This window comes from Protopterus annectens, chromosome 6.part0 (genome assembly GCF_019279795.1).
Source record: "Protopterus annectens isolate FY-2018-M chromosome 6.part0, PAN1.0, whole genome shotgun sequence".
Classification (NCBI taxonomy): domain Eukaryota; kingdom Metazoa; phylum Chordata; order Ceratodontiformes; family Protopteridae; genus Protopterus; species Protopterus annectens.
In genome coordinates this window covers 433,766,487-433,781,337 of record NC_056737.1, presented here as the reverse complement: position 1 = coordinate 433,781,337, position 14,851 = coordinate 433,766,487, and the positions used below count along the sequence as shown (strand labels likewise).

General features: G+C 45.0%; 1 protein-coding gene across 2 annotated transcripts in view; it reads right to left on the bottom strand.

Annotated features, from left to right (window-relative positions):
- KNSTRN (kinetochore localized astrin (SPAG5) binding protein) overlaps positions 1-14,851 on the bottom strand; it is a 1,051,623-nt gene that overhangs the window by 130,551 nt on the left and 906,221 nt on the right. For both annotated transcript variants that reach the window (XM_044074175.1, XM_044074176.1), the window contains one exon: positions 571-645. In XM_044074175.1, coding sequence (XP_043930110.1) covers positions 571-645 — 75 coding nt within the window. The remainder of the gene's footprint in view (positions 1-570; positions 646-14,851) is intronic.

The window sequence follows — 14,851 nt, the reverse complement described above, 5'->3', positions numbered from 1 at the left end:
TTACCCAACAAAGAACAGAAAGGACAAGATACATGTTACGGTCATGCAGAACGCACGAGTATCTCTGCTCTTGATTACTACATGCTGTATCTTATAAGACAACATGGCTTTTCAAAATGTTGAAAATGGCTGTAATTGGTCCCACTGGTCTAATGTTTACTCTTTAGTCTAAAGATAAGAAAATGCATTTTATTTATGTCCTTTGAAAAGAGATGTGGGAAACGTTTTTTTTTTTTTTTTTTTTTTTTTTGGGGGGGGGGGGGTAACCAAAGAGTTTAAAGCAAAACATTTTGTGAAAAATGTATCCTCACAGCTTCATCTGAAAAGTATATTCTTTTATTGGAAGTCCAAATTCAAATGGCAGACAGACAAAATAAAACACTGTTTGGAAAACATATTGTAAAGCAAGTATTACTCTAGCTTTTACCTACATTTTTAGATACACTACAAGTTGTTCCTGGATATGTCAACATAAAATACATGTGGTAAAACATGGAAAAATTGGCTATCCAGTATAAAGAATATTGTTCTGAAAATTAAGCAAAACATGGTCGTATCTGGATAACTTACCTGTAGTTTATTAGTATGTTCAGTGGCCATATTGCTGAAATTCTTCAGTTCAGTCATAAGGCTTATTGCCAATTCCTAAACAAAGGAGACACAATTTCTGAATGCTAAATGTTAACTGTATCAACAGTAGTAAAGTGTTAAAAATACAGAAAATTAATTATGACAGAGTGTATACCACAGAAGCTATGATTTAAAAAATACATTTTTAGTGGGACTAACTTCTACAGGTCAGGGCTTGTAGAAGTAAACTACGACCCCTTCAGAATTTTTACAGTGAGGTTTTGCATGGTGTAAAATGTGGAATGAAGGCATTGTCTGCATTACATGATAATATAAAACTTCATTATCAGATAAAGCATGCTATACTAGTTTCTAATAAACTGTAGAAAGTGAATGAAAGTTTAATTGCAAGAATATGGCCTTGAAATATCTTTTCTAAGGGTACCCAATATTTTACACAGCTGTTGTAAATAACTTGCTTTGTACTATGGTTTTATACACTGACTAAATAATCAGCGATATATTCTCAATGTTTATAAATGTTAAATCATACTATACTATGGTTTTATGCGCTGATTAATGCTGCAATATTCTTCCCCCAGTGCTTTGTCAATGATGAGGTCTATACATGTATAATTACCATGTTGGCCTGAGGGGGGGGGGGGGGGGGTTTGACCTACTTGCTTATCTGGTTAACAAAATAAATAAATAAATAAACAAAATTCAACTGAAATGAATAAATACAATTCAACTAACATAGATAAATGGCTGGTGCCAAAGTCCTGGATTAAAACTGAATGACAAGAAATGCAGTATAGTCCCTTTTGGGAAAACTGCCACCCAGGCTAATCATTCCATCTATAAGACATCCCCTAGTGCTGAACCAGTAGTTAGGGATCTAGGACCATATGTACAGTAATCTGGCCTTTGACCAACATGTGGCTAAGGTAGTAAGAAAATCATTCTGTCACTCGACTCATAAGGAAGGGTATAGCATCCAGGTCCAAGGAAGTTATAATACTACTTTATTCAGCCTTTATCAGACCCATCATTTAATAGAATACCCCTTTCAGTATGTACCTGACCGGACATATGAAACAGATATAATGTCTACAAAGGTTCCTTTCCAGCAGAATCCAGGGTATAAACACAATGTCCTATATGGATCGCCTTAAAGTCCCGTCTCTATACTCTGTCTCCTACAGGTGACACAAAGCATCCTTGTATCCAGCTCTGATGGACCTTTTGCACATCCACAAAATGAATAGCATCAGAACCACTAGATCCAAGGATTTATAGTTTGCTTATAAGCATAAATAAGACATGTTGGTGAGACAGATATGCATCTCAGAAGATCTCCATACATAAGCCCTAGAAACTTCCTAACATACCCTCTCCTAATAAATACCCATGATACATAGGGATATAAACTGGGTTAGGTTGGATAACTAGGGTTATACAGGCCCACATGGTCATTAGCCTAGTATATATCTATGAAACTATGAACAAATTAAGGTGCAACACACAAGTCAAAGGCATAATGATATACAATGTCAAAGATACTGCAAAATAAGAAGTTATGTACCTACCATAACGTTCCTTGTTAGTTGTCTTCTTCTCGCCTTCTTTCTTGCTGGATGGGTTCGGAGCTGATCCTCGGCTCCGACTCGGCCAATACTAAAGCTCGAGAGCTAATTCCACCGGCTCGAGGCTCCCCTATATCCCACAATGCTAGGCGGTAACTACTCAGATCTCGTTTGATAGCTATACCAAGCAACCCTAGTCTCCATAGAATGGAGTAGGGAAACCCACCTCAAAACAATCTGCGTAAAAGGTATCACAGACCTCAGAAAGGATAAAAGAGGTGGATGAACGTGTGGGAATGACGACTTCCAGAGGAAGAACACAAACTGAATTCCTGTTGGTCTGTCCAGGCTTGGGGGAAGGAGGGTGGGACGCAAGAAAGAAGGCGAGAAGAAGACAACTAACATGGAACGTTATGGTAGGTACATAACTTCTTAATGTTAAGTTGTCAATCTCGCCTTCATTCTTGCTGGATGGGACCGCGTCCCTAGCACCTTATCCCGGGTGGCCTATCGGAACAGACTCTTGAGAACAGTGGAACCAAAATTGGCACGGCTTCTGGAAACCATGTCTAATTTGTAATGTGAAATGAATGTATGAGGAGAAGCCCAGGTGGCTGCTGCACAAATGGAATCTATTGGCAGCCTATCCTGAAAAGCTACGGATGTAGCTAATGCCCTAGTTGAATGAGCTCTAGGTCTTGAGGGTAGTTTTGATGTCTGATCTCATAGATGAAGGTAATTGTAGAGGTGAGCCATCTAGAGAGGGATACTTTAGTAACTGGAAGGCCCAATTTCCCTTCCGCATATGACAGAAACAATTGATTAGATTTCCTGAATTGTTTAGTCCTGTCTTAAGTAATATCTAAGTTGGCGATGAACATCCAAAAAATGTAGCTTTTGTTCCGACCTGTTTGAATAGTTAGGGAAAAAGACGGGGAGATCAATAATTTGGTTTAGGTTTATTTGAGAGGAAACTTTAGGCAAAAAGGATGGATTAGTACGGAGGGATACCCTATCTTTGTGAAACACTAAGTAAGGAGGACGACTGCACAGAGCATGGAGTTCAGATACCCTTCTCGCTGAAGTTATAGCTAAAAGAAAAAGTGTCTTCCAAGAAAGCAACTTCAGAGAACATGAAGCCGCCGGTTCGAAGGGGGGAAGGATTAAGGATGCCAGAACCAAGTTCAAATCCCATTGAGGCGGGGGATCTTTGATTGGAGGTTTGAGAAGAAATACGCCCCTTAAAAAGGCTTTACAGAGTTTGTGAGCCATGATGCTAGACTCTGAAACACCAACATGAAAATTAGATATGACAGCCAATTGAACTCTAATGGTAGATGCAGATGATCCTAAATGAAAGAGTTCTGCTAGAAAGTCTAGAATAGACTGGATAGGTGCAGTAAAGGGATCTATGTTTTTGATGTTGCCCAAAAGAGAAGCGTTTCCATTTGCTACTATAAATCTTCCGGGTAGAAGATTTATGAGAGGCTATCAAGATATCTCGGACCGAGCGAGATATTGAGGGAAGCCTGGCTAAGGTTGGAATCGGAGAAACCACTCTGTGAGGTTTAGAGAAGGCAGAGATTGGTGCAGCTGACCCGATTGGTGGGTTATCAGATCTGGTACTGGGTCCAGATGCCAAGGCTGCTCCAAAAGGTAACGATGAAGAAAAGGAAACCATATCTGTCGAGGCCAGTAAGGGGCAATGAGGATCATTGTCACTCTCAAGGCGATGGCTTTCTAAATTAGTTGAGATATCAGTGGAAAGGGGGGAAAGGCATATAGAAGTCCCCGGGGCCAATCGTGGACTAGAGCGTCTCTGGTGGGATGGCCTGGTAACGGGAAGAGAGTGAAAAAGTCGTGACACTTGCTGTTTTGGGGAGTAGCAAAAAGATCGCAGCAAAGCTGGCCCCATCTTAGGAATACTTCTTCTAGAACTGATTTCTTTAGAGACCACTCATGGGGCATGAGAATTGCCCTGCTCAAGTTGTCTGCAATAACGTTGGATTTCCCGGGAATGTGCATTGCTATCAGAAAATGCTGACAAGAGATCGCCCATTGCCAAAGTCTGAGTGCCTCTCGATAAAGGGTATGATCTGGTTCCGCCTTGTTTGTTGATGTACCACACTACGGACATGTTGTCTGTTTGAATTGCAATAGTCCCAGTGGGAAGAGAGTCGTGAAGGGCTTGCAACGCTAAAAGCACTGCTCTCATCTCTAAGACGTTTATGTGCAAGTGGCACTCGAAAGGTTGCCACGAGCCTTGGACTGTCCTGCCCTGATAATACCCCCCCCCCCCCGATCAGGGAGGCGTCTGTTGTCAACGTGGCGACTGGGGGGGAAGAGTGAAGGGTCTTCCTCGGAGAAGTTGAGGTGATGTGATCCACCAGGACAGTTGATTCTTGCATGATTGAGTTATCAATATGGTATGGGACATCGGGAGCTGTTGAAAGGACCATTGAGTAAACAGCATCCATTGGAGGATCCTCATGTGAAAGCGAGCTAAGGGGAGAAGGGGAATAGCTGCTGCCATGAGTCCTAACACCTTCAAAACTAGTCTGACTTTGACTTTGTTGCATTGTAAGAGAAGGGAAACTTGGTTCTGAATGTCTGACACTCTCTGCTCTGTGAGTCTGGCTGAAAGATTGAGTGTGTCTAAGGTGGCGCCTATAAAGGTAATAGATTGACAAGGCGACAAGGCAGATTTTTCGAAATTTATCGAAATGCCTAGAGCTTGGCAAGATTGGATGGTGAAGTCCCTGGATAGAAGAAGCTGATGTCTGGTGGTGGCGGTAAGGAGCCAGTCGTCTAAATATGGAAACACCTGGAATCCTTGGCGTCTCAAGTGAGCGACCACTGCCATGCATTTGGTAAACACATGGGGGGCTGTAGTGAGACCAAAGGGCAGGGCCCTGAACTGGTAGTGACTGGCTCCCAGCCTGAAGCGGAGATATCTCCTGGAGCGTCTGTTCATCTTGATGTGGTAGTGCAGCGTCCTGAAGATCTATCGAGCACATCCAATTGTCCTGACCCAAGAAGGGTAGAATGGACTGTAGCGTGACCATCCGAATTTTGTTTTCCGACATACTTGTTTAAGTAGCTGAGATCCAGTATGGGTCTCCAGTCCCCTGTTTTTGGTACCAAAAAGAATTTGGAGTAGATTCGGATCCTTGCTGGTCTGCTGGGACTGATTGGATAGCTCTTTTTGATAGCAGCTTTGAAATTTCTAATGCTGCTTGTTCCCTTAGACCGGGTGGAGCGTCTGGAAGGGATCTTTTGGGTTGGGATGGGATGTGAATAAAGGGAATTTTGTAACCCTCGGATATGATCGACTGTACCCATTTGTCTTGAGTAAAGGAAAGCCAGGCTTTTGGGTACAGGGATAACCTTCCCCCGACTGCCTCCGAAGGTGGACAGCCGGGCAGCCCCTCAGGGATGCTGAAAGGGTTTGTCAGAGAACTTTTCTCTGCTACCCTGGTTTTTGGACCTCCTCTGCCTCTAGGGCGTCTATTATTATTTCCCCTCTGCCTCTAGAGGGAATCGGCCTTGTGCGTCAGATGAAACTCCTGGGATTGTTTGGAACCACATCTTTCCTCCCTCTGACCTTTGGGATAGGGTCTAAAAGGGGTAGAAAAACGGACTCCTACGGTAGAGAGAGTCTTACCTTCTACCTCGCACCTGGTCAATGTATCCTTCACCTGTGGACCAAACAAGGATGATCCATCAAAGGGAGAATTGGTGAAGGGCGCCTTGAAAGGGGGCGCAAAGTTGCATAGCCGCATCCAGGCGTGACGTTGTAAGGCAACACCTGTGCCTGCGGCTCTACTCGCCCCATCTGCAGCATATGAGACCAGCCGCATGGAGGAGTTAACGATGGAATTCAGGGTTGCCAATTGGGAGTTCATTGTGTCTTTGAACCCCTCAGCTGTAGGATCCTTTATCAGTTCACCCATATCCTTGAGTAAATCTCTCTGGGGACGAGTGAAGTGGCATAAGTAATTCAGCGAACGCATTGAAAAGGTCGCTGATGAGAACATCCGCTTGCCGTACCTGTCCATGGTCCTAGATTCCTTATTAGGGGGATGGACAGGAACCAAAGGATCAGCTAACTCCTCCTTAGTAGCCGCAGCCACCACCATGGCATCAACAGGGACACCTTTGGATAAAAAATCTTTATCTCTAGGGGCAGTAATATATTTAGATGGTCTCCTCGGGGTGGGTTCCACTGAATCAGGAGCCGTCCAAGCCTTCCTTGCCACCACTTCCATAAGGGGGTCAAAGGGAGGGGACACCCAGGAGGTAGAAGGGTGAGAGCCAAACGCCTCAAGATACACTGACTCATCCTCCAAAGGGTTAAGGGCTGGCCAGTTCCCCCTCTGTTTCAGAATCTCAAGGATGTCAGCAAAGGAGACATCCTCAGAGGGGGATCGAGGGAACCTCAGTTCCTCTAAGTCAGTGTCAGAGGTGATAGACTCAGGGGAGTCAATGTGCTTCCTCTTGCACTGCCTCTTCCTTGGGGGATCTCCTACCGGGTCAGGAGAGGCCTCAGAAGAGGAGGAAATTCCCAATGGGGAAACTTGAGGAGTTGGCTCTCTGCGGTCTAAGACAAGGGGGTGAGTAGAAATCACCGCAGGCACTGTAGATGGGGGGGCTGAAGGAGCCGACTGTGGGGCAGAACCTGGTTCTAGCACGCTCCGCATGACCTCGAAGGCACCCCTGTCAGGCAAGGCCAGAGGCCCCCACTCCGAAGAGACAAGGACCTCCCCCGGCACTGACAGGGATGGCTCCGAAGCCGATGTCGGAGCCAAACTCACCAGTGCCGAAGCCCCGAGAGGGAGAGCGGGGTCGGCGCCGAGATCCCTCCAAGGAGGAGATCGGAGCAGACGGAGCTGAAAGGGAAGGTATCGGATCCGACGCACCGGCAGTCATGGCTCCGACAAGCCCTGGCTCCGAACTCAAAGGAGTTGGAAGAGGAATGTAATGGGGAACGGAAATAGCCACTGACTGGTGAGTCGGGCTATGCAGCATTTGGGCCAGTGCCTCGGACTTGAGAAGTCTACTCACTACCCTTTGCAAATCGTGGTCAGATAACCTGGAAGACCGTGAGGAATGAGTTTTATGGCTCCGTTCAGAAAGAAGAGGGGATCCTGGCGCCGAATGCACGGAGCCGATAGAGGGGGATCTGGATCTCTTCCTAGACTGTGGCTCCGATAAGAGTATCGGAGCCAACTGAGATTTATCAGCCTCGGCCCCAGCCGGAGCCGAGGTAACAGTATGAGGCTTGGAAACATCGGCTCTGGCCGGAGCCGATGTCGAAGCCGACTTAATCTTTCCAGCAGTCGACTCTGAAACCAGAGCCGACTGTTTGGAAGTTTTAGAAGGCTTCCCCGACACAGACTGAGTCGGGGGGCCTTCAGGCTTTAATAAGCCCCAAGATTAATTTATTCTTGCGTTCCTGCAGGACTCTAGGGCTAAAACCATGACAAACAGCACAAGAGTCCTGCAGGTGCAAAGGTCCCAGGCAATGCACACAAGAAGTGTGACCGTCTGTCAGAGACATTTTCTGACAGCACGAGTCACACTTCTTGAAGCCTGAGACCTTAGAGTCTTTTGACATCGTAAAAGGAGTGCCTGACAACAACACAAACACACTACAGACACACCCTCTACTGAAGAAATTATTAAATTATTAAGGCTAACACAAGCCACAAACACACACACACACACACACACAAGCCCTTAACAAAAAAACAACTAATTTAGTCACACTAAAGGACTGGGGGAAGGGAGGGGCCGAAGGCCTATAAAATAAGGGAAGAAAAGGAAGGGAATACAGACCTGAAAAACAGGGGTCAATTTATCTAAATATTTAATTAAACTAAAAAGGTTATGGTATGAAACAAAAAGGGGGTTAAGAAATACCTAATATGGTAAAAACTCTAACTCACCTGCCTGAGCCGGTAGAAAAGCACCTCGTCAGCTATAGCGGCAAACGAGATCTGGGTAGTTACCGCCTAGCATTGTGGGATATAGGGGAGCCTCGAGCCGGTGGAATTAGCTCTCGAGCTTTAGTATTGGCCGAGTCGGAACAGAGGATCGGCTCCGAACCCATCCAGCAAGAATGAAGGCGAGATTGACAACTTAACATTACTACATTTTTAATTTAGTATTTGTTAACTTAGTAAGTAAAATGTTCCCTCACTGACCCTTTAAAGTCATGACCTGGGACACAAGGTGCAAAGCAAGTATAACATTTGCATGGGCATTTTATTGCAGCCATTCAAGCAGCACATTACTGGTGATGAAAGAAAATCACTACCTAGAGAAACCCACTCACACAAATTGAACAGGAGAAGTCCACAAAGACAGAGTTGAGATCAGGACTGTACCTTGGACCAAGGAGCTGTAAAGCAGCTGCTGTTAAAGGGATAATTAGTAGGGCATATAAAATATTGCACGACAACAAGACCATTGTGAAGGCCATGACTGAGGTTTAAAAAAAAAAATCAGTATACACTGTAAAATATACTTTAGTCATTCTACTAGGGATGCTGGGTACCAAGGAATTTTTATCAAAATTACAACAGAAGTGTAGTTTATGTAGCTCATAAGCAGGAGGAAATACACAGCTGTGATGTTTGTATATGTGCACTTGTGTGCATGCAGTTGTGCAAATATTTTACACACACACACACATATATAGATATATATATATATATATATATATGTATATGTATATAAAATTTTGTGCATACACACACACACACACACACACACATATATATATATATATATATATAAAATGTATATATGGATGTGAGTAAATTGCTTGAAGACACATGTTTCTGACGCACAATAAACCTAAAGAAACTGACCTAAAAAAAACAAAAAAAACTACTTGATACTGAAAATATTTGCTCTAAACACAACACAAAATAGCTGAAAAAAATGTTGAGTTTGTGAACTTAGAAAAAAGTTACTTCAAAAGTTTGGGGGAGATCCCCTGCACCCCTCAACGCAGGGAATTTTTAAAAAATCTTTCAACTCATTACACTCCAAAAATATATGTTCTCACTTAACTCTCTCTTCCCCATCATACCTCCAACATTTGCCATCTACTCAAGGAAAAATTCTTTGAAGTCTGCTTGGGGTATAAAAATATCCATGCAAACACTTCCAAGCAAAAATCCTAAACCTTTGGACTTTGTTGCGTACTTGGATGTCATACATATGTCCTCCTATTGTTCCCTTTTAAACTGTTCTCTCTCTTCCCAATTTTGTCTGACCTCCTGTGATGCAATATCTTGTATGCCCCACTAATCAACTTTTTTTTAGCAGCAGCTTCTGTTCTAGATTCAACTAAAAACTCTACCACAGCAGGTCTTTCACTTAGGATTCCTGTATCCCTTTTCCCTATACTCTGATATCAATCCCAGGAAGGGATTCCTCTAGGCCTATTCCCATTCTATTACCTTTGCCTCTCTAATTATATGCTCCCAATATCTTGGTTCCCTTGACAATTTTCTCCAGTAAATTCCAGCCACCTCTTGCCTATTTTTGGTACCCCAAATTGCATATGAACCACGAACCATACGAACCAGTCATCCCTATCCGCAAAATCTCCTTTCTCTATACCAGTGTTGGCTTAGTTCTTAGAATACTTTCTACTACTTAATGAATATTGCAGTAATAATAATCTATATGGCTATATAATATAATTATATTATAGAATTTAATAACTACACTTCTGTTGTAATTTTGATAAAAACTCCTTGGTACCCAGCATCCCTAGTAGAATGACTCAAATATATTTTACAATGTACACTGTTTTTTTTTTAAACCTCAGTCAAGACTATCATAATAGTCTTTTTGTCATGGAAAAAGAAGTTATGTCTTACCATAACGTTCCATCCGTATTGTTGATCCTCGTTCAGTCATTATGCATGGGTATTGGTTCCGACCTTGGAACCGAGCCGGCCATTTTACAAGCTCACGTCAGCTTCAAACTCTCTAGCTAAACTCTTACCCACAATCCCCCTCTCCCTGTTACCTCAGATTGAGTTTGCAAGTCAAAGAAGGTAGAGGCTACCTCTAGTCAAATAACCTAAGAGAACTGGACGGTGAGATCCACTAGAAACCACAGGAGGGGGAAGGAGGGAGGGTAGTAATGACTGAATGAGAATCAATACAGATGGAACGTTATGGTAAGACATAACTTCTTTATCTGATATTGTTAATCCTTGTTCATTCCTTACGCATGGGACAGAGTCCTCAGCTACCTCTATTCCTGGGAGGCTCTCATGGAAGGACATTCCTGAGCACCATAGAACCGAAAGATGCTCTTCCCCTGGAGGCCAAGTCCAATTTGTAATGATTGATGAAGGTATGAGGCGCAGCCCAAGTTGCAGCTGCACAGATGTCATGTAAGGAAGCTCTGGCATGGAAGGCAGCAGAAGTTGCCACTGACCTTGTTGAATGAGCTTTCATGGTAGCAAGCAACGAGATATTGCGTTGTGTATAAATGAAGGTCACACAGTCCTTCAACCATCTAGCTAATGTGACCTTAGCAACAGCAGATCCTAATCTAGGTCCAGAAAAAGCCAAAAATAACTTGCCAGATTTACAAAAGGGCCTAGTCCTGTTTAAGTAAAAATGGATTTGCCTGTGGATATCTAAGGTATGTAGGCAATACTCTCCTCTGTTTGAATGATTGGGAAAGAAAACTGGCAATTCAATGGCTTGATTAATGGACATTTCAGAGATCACTTTAGGCAGAAATGATGGATTAGTTCTCAGAGACACTCTATCTCTATGAAAAATCAAGTATGGACGCTTGATACATAAAGCTTGAAGCTCAGAAATACATCTGGCAGAAGTAATGGCGACCAAAAACAAGGTTTTCCATGACATATACTTGAGGTCGCAAGAAGAGGCTGGTTCAAAAGGTGGCATTGTCAAAGCTTGTAGAACTAATGATAAATCCCATGGTTGGATAGGTTCTCTAAAAGGTGGCTTCAGATGATTCACACCTTTTATGAAGGTCTTGCATAAGAGAAGAATCTTGGACACCCTCATGAAAATTAGAAATTGCAGCCAAATGAACTCTAATGGTAGAGGCCGATAGACCCAATTGAAAAAGGTCGGCCAGATAGTCTAGTACTATCGACACTGGTGCTGAGAAGGGGTCTACTTGTTTATCTTTCAGCCAACAGGTAAATCTTTTCCACTTGCTCAGATAAGTAATTCTAGTGGAAGACTTATGAGATGCAATGAGAATATCATGTACTGGTAAAGAAATATCATTCTGCCTGGCAATCAAGGGAATTAAAGTAGCCAAGCCGTGAACTTCATGTTGTTCAATTTGGGATGAATCAAGTTCTGTGGATGTGAGATCAACTCTGGGGTTGGATGGAGAATTCATGGTCGATCTAGTAGGCGAGGCCAAAGGAAGGGGAACCAAATCTGTTGAGGCCAATATGGTGCTATGAGGATCACCTTGCTCTTCAACCGACAGGCTTTCTTCCGAAACTGGGGAATGAGGGCAAAGGGTGGAAATGCGTAAAGAAGACCCGAGGGCCAATTGTGGACTACAGCGTCCCTGGGTGGCTGTCCCGGAAGGGAATCAGGGGGAAGTAGTTGCTGCATTTGTAGTTGGACGGGGATGCAGAGAGGTCGCAGCAAGGACGGCCCCAGCGGTGGAAGATCTCCACCGCCATCAAGGGATTCAGGGACCACTCGTGAGGTTGAAGAATGCACCTGCTGAGTCTTATCTGCTAGCACGCTGGAACTCCCGTGAATGTGTGTTGCTAGAAGAAAACGGTTGAAAGTCATCGCCCATTGCCATATCCTCATGGCCTCTCGACAAAGGGAGTAAGATTTGGTTCCACCTTGCTTGTTGATGTACCAGACCACTGCCATGTTGTCTGATTGAATTGCAATTGTCCCAGACAGCAGCAGGAGATGGAATGCTTGCAACGACAGAAGCACCGCCCTCAGCTCTAGAACATTTATATGCAGATGGGCCTCCAGTTCGGACCAAGTGCCTTGGACTGTCTGTCCCTGACATAGCCCCCCCCACCCCATCAGGGAGGCATCTGTGGTTACTGTGGCCTTGGGTTGCTGGGGGGAGAAGGGAAGAGACCATTGTGACAGATTGTGTGTCATCCACCAATTTAAGTCCTGTTTGCACTTGTGGGTTACTCGAATCATGGCTGAAAGAGGATGCTGAAAAAGATACCATTAGGTGAGCAGTAGCCATTGTAGAAGCCTCATGTGAAACCTGGCCAGGGGAACAATGGTGATGGAGGCTGCCATGGAACCCAACAGCTGTAGAACTGAGTGAGCCGTGGATTTCTCCCTTGAAAGGATTAGAATCAATTGTTGCTTTATCCTTAAAATTCTGTGCTCTGGGATAGCAGCTTTGCAGTTCTTTGTGTCCAAGATAACCCCTATGAATTCTGTTGACTGAGATGGGGTGAGATTGGATTTTTGCCAGTGTATGGTTATGCCTAGCCTTTGAGCAGCGAGGAGAGAGTATGCCAGGGCTTCTTCCAGTAGATGTCTGGTGGAGACGGAAATGAGCCAGTCGTCTAGTTATGGAAACACCTGGAATCCTTGAAGTCGCAAGTGAGCTGTGACAACTGCCATGCACCTTGTGAACACTCTGGGGGCTGTAGAGCATCCGAAGGGCAGTACTCTGAACTGGTAGTGACTGGCTCCCGCACGGAAGCGCAGAAATCTTCTTGATGGCCTGTACACTTTCATGTGGTAGTACGCATCTTGAAGATCTATCGAGCACATCCAATCATCTTTTTCCAAAAGCGGGAGGATAGACTGTATTGTGACCATCCGGATTTTTGTACTCCCTCAAACTTGTTCAGTACACTGAGATCCAAAATTGGTCTCCAGTCCCCGGTTTTCTTTGGCACCAAAAATAGTCTTGAGTAGAATCTGGATCCTATCTGGTCTGGAGGGACTATTTGGATGACCCCCTTTCTTAGCAGCTTTTCTGTCTCTAGTGCTGCTTCCTCCCTTTGACTAGGTGGAACGTCGGGGAAGGTTTTTTGAAGGGGCAGGACAAAGATCGAAGGAGATATGATAACCTCTGGTTATAATCCTTTGTACCCAAGAATCAGCGGGGATAGTTAGCCAGGCAGGAGGGTACAAGGAGAAACATCCCCCAACCACCTCCAGAGGAAAGGAGTTGGGCCGCTCTTCAGGAGCGCTGGTAGGATTGACTAATGAAAGAATCCGTGGAACCCTGGTTACGCGGACCCCCTCTGTCCCGAAAGGAGCATCTTCCTTATGAGTTTCCCCCTCTGCCTCTAGGGGAGAACTCGGCCTGTATGTCACAAAAAGGACCCTGAGATTTCTTGAACCATATCTTCCCACTCTTCTGGTTTCAGAAGAAAGCACGTTGAGGGGAAGAATAATGGACACCTATGGCAGAAAGGGTTTAACCGTCCTGTTCACATCTGGCCAGTGTGCTTTTAACTTTGGGCCCAAACAACGAGGAGGCCTCAATGGGAGCGTTAAGAAAGGAAGCCTTAAAGGGTTCCACAAAATTGCACAAGTGCATCCAGGCATGTCGTCTCAAGACCGCAGCTGAACCCGCTGCTCTAGCTGCTCCTTCTGATGCGTCAGATATCAGTCGCATAGAGGAGTTAGATATTGATTCAATGGTGGCCAGCTGAGAGGCCACTTTGTCATGGACCTCATCAGACACGGCACCAGCCAAGGTTTCAGAGAGCTCAGAAATCAGATCCCTTTGAAGCCTGGTAAAGTGTGCCATATAATTCAGGGACCCAATAGTAAAGGTCACTGATGCAAAGATGAGCTTCCCTAGCCTGTCCAGGGCCCAGGACTCTTTGTTAGGTGGATGGACAGTCTGGCTTTCTTTTTCTGCCAGATCCCTTTTTGTTGCGGCCGCCACCACCAAAGCATCCACAAGAAGACCTTTGGACCAATGGGGATCCGAAGCAGGAGTGGACAAAATCTTATCTGGCCTCCGGGGAATAGCTTTGACGGTATCAGGAGTCTTCCAAGCATGCTGCACGATAAGCCGGACAAGCTCATCGGCAGATGGAGTAACCCAGGAGGTAGGGGGCCAGGCGCGAAAGGCCTGCAGGAACACAGATTCCTCAGAGGTCGGATTAGAGGACTGCCGGTCACCTCTCTGTTTCAGGATTTCGAGGATATCACCAAAGGATACTTCAGAGGGTGACCGGGGAGATCCTTCCCCCTCATCAAAATCTGTGTCTTCAGTGAGGGACTCCTCTGTGGAGTCTATGTGCTTCCTCTTACATGAACTTTTTTGGTGGACCTCCTCAGCGGGAGAAGCTGGAGAAGACAGCGGAAAAGGGGATTCCTGTGGGAATATGTCCTGAGGCCCTTGCACCCAGTGTCCGCTAGGTGTGACTTGTGAAACCAGTGTACCAGAGGAGGGCGGAGGTATAGACAAGTCCAGTATCGCCAGCAGCAGCGAAAGCCTCCTCCATCAGTTGGAAGGCTGGTCCACCTGAAGAGGAGTGAATGTCTAGGACAGGGGTCACCCCTCCCCCAGTGGCTCAGCCTGCCGACCCGGAGTCCCTGGATGGCTGTGCAGCACTAAACTATGCATGTCACAACTGATATCCTGGGTCATAGCAAAACTTTCCTGCCACAAAGGCAACTGCAGTTCCTTAGTGAGATCCATA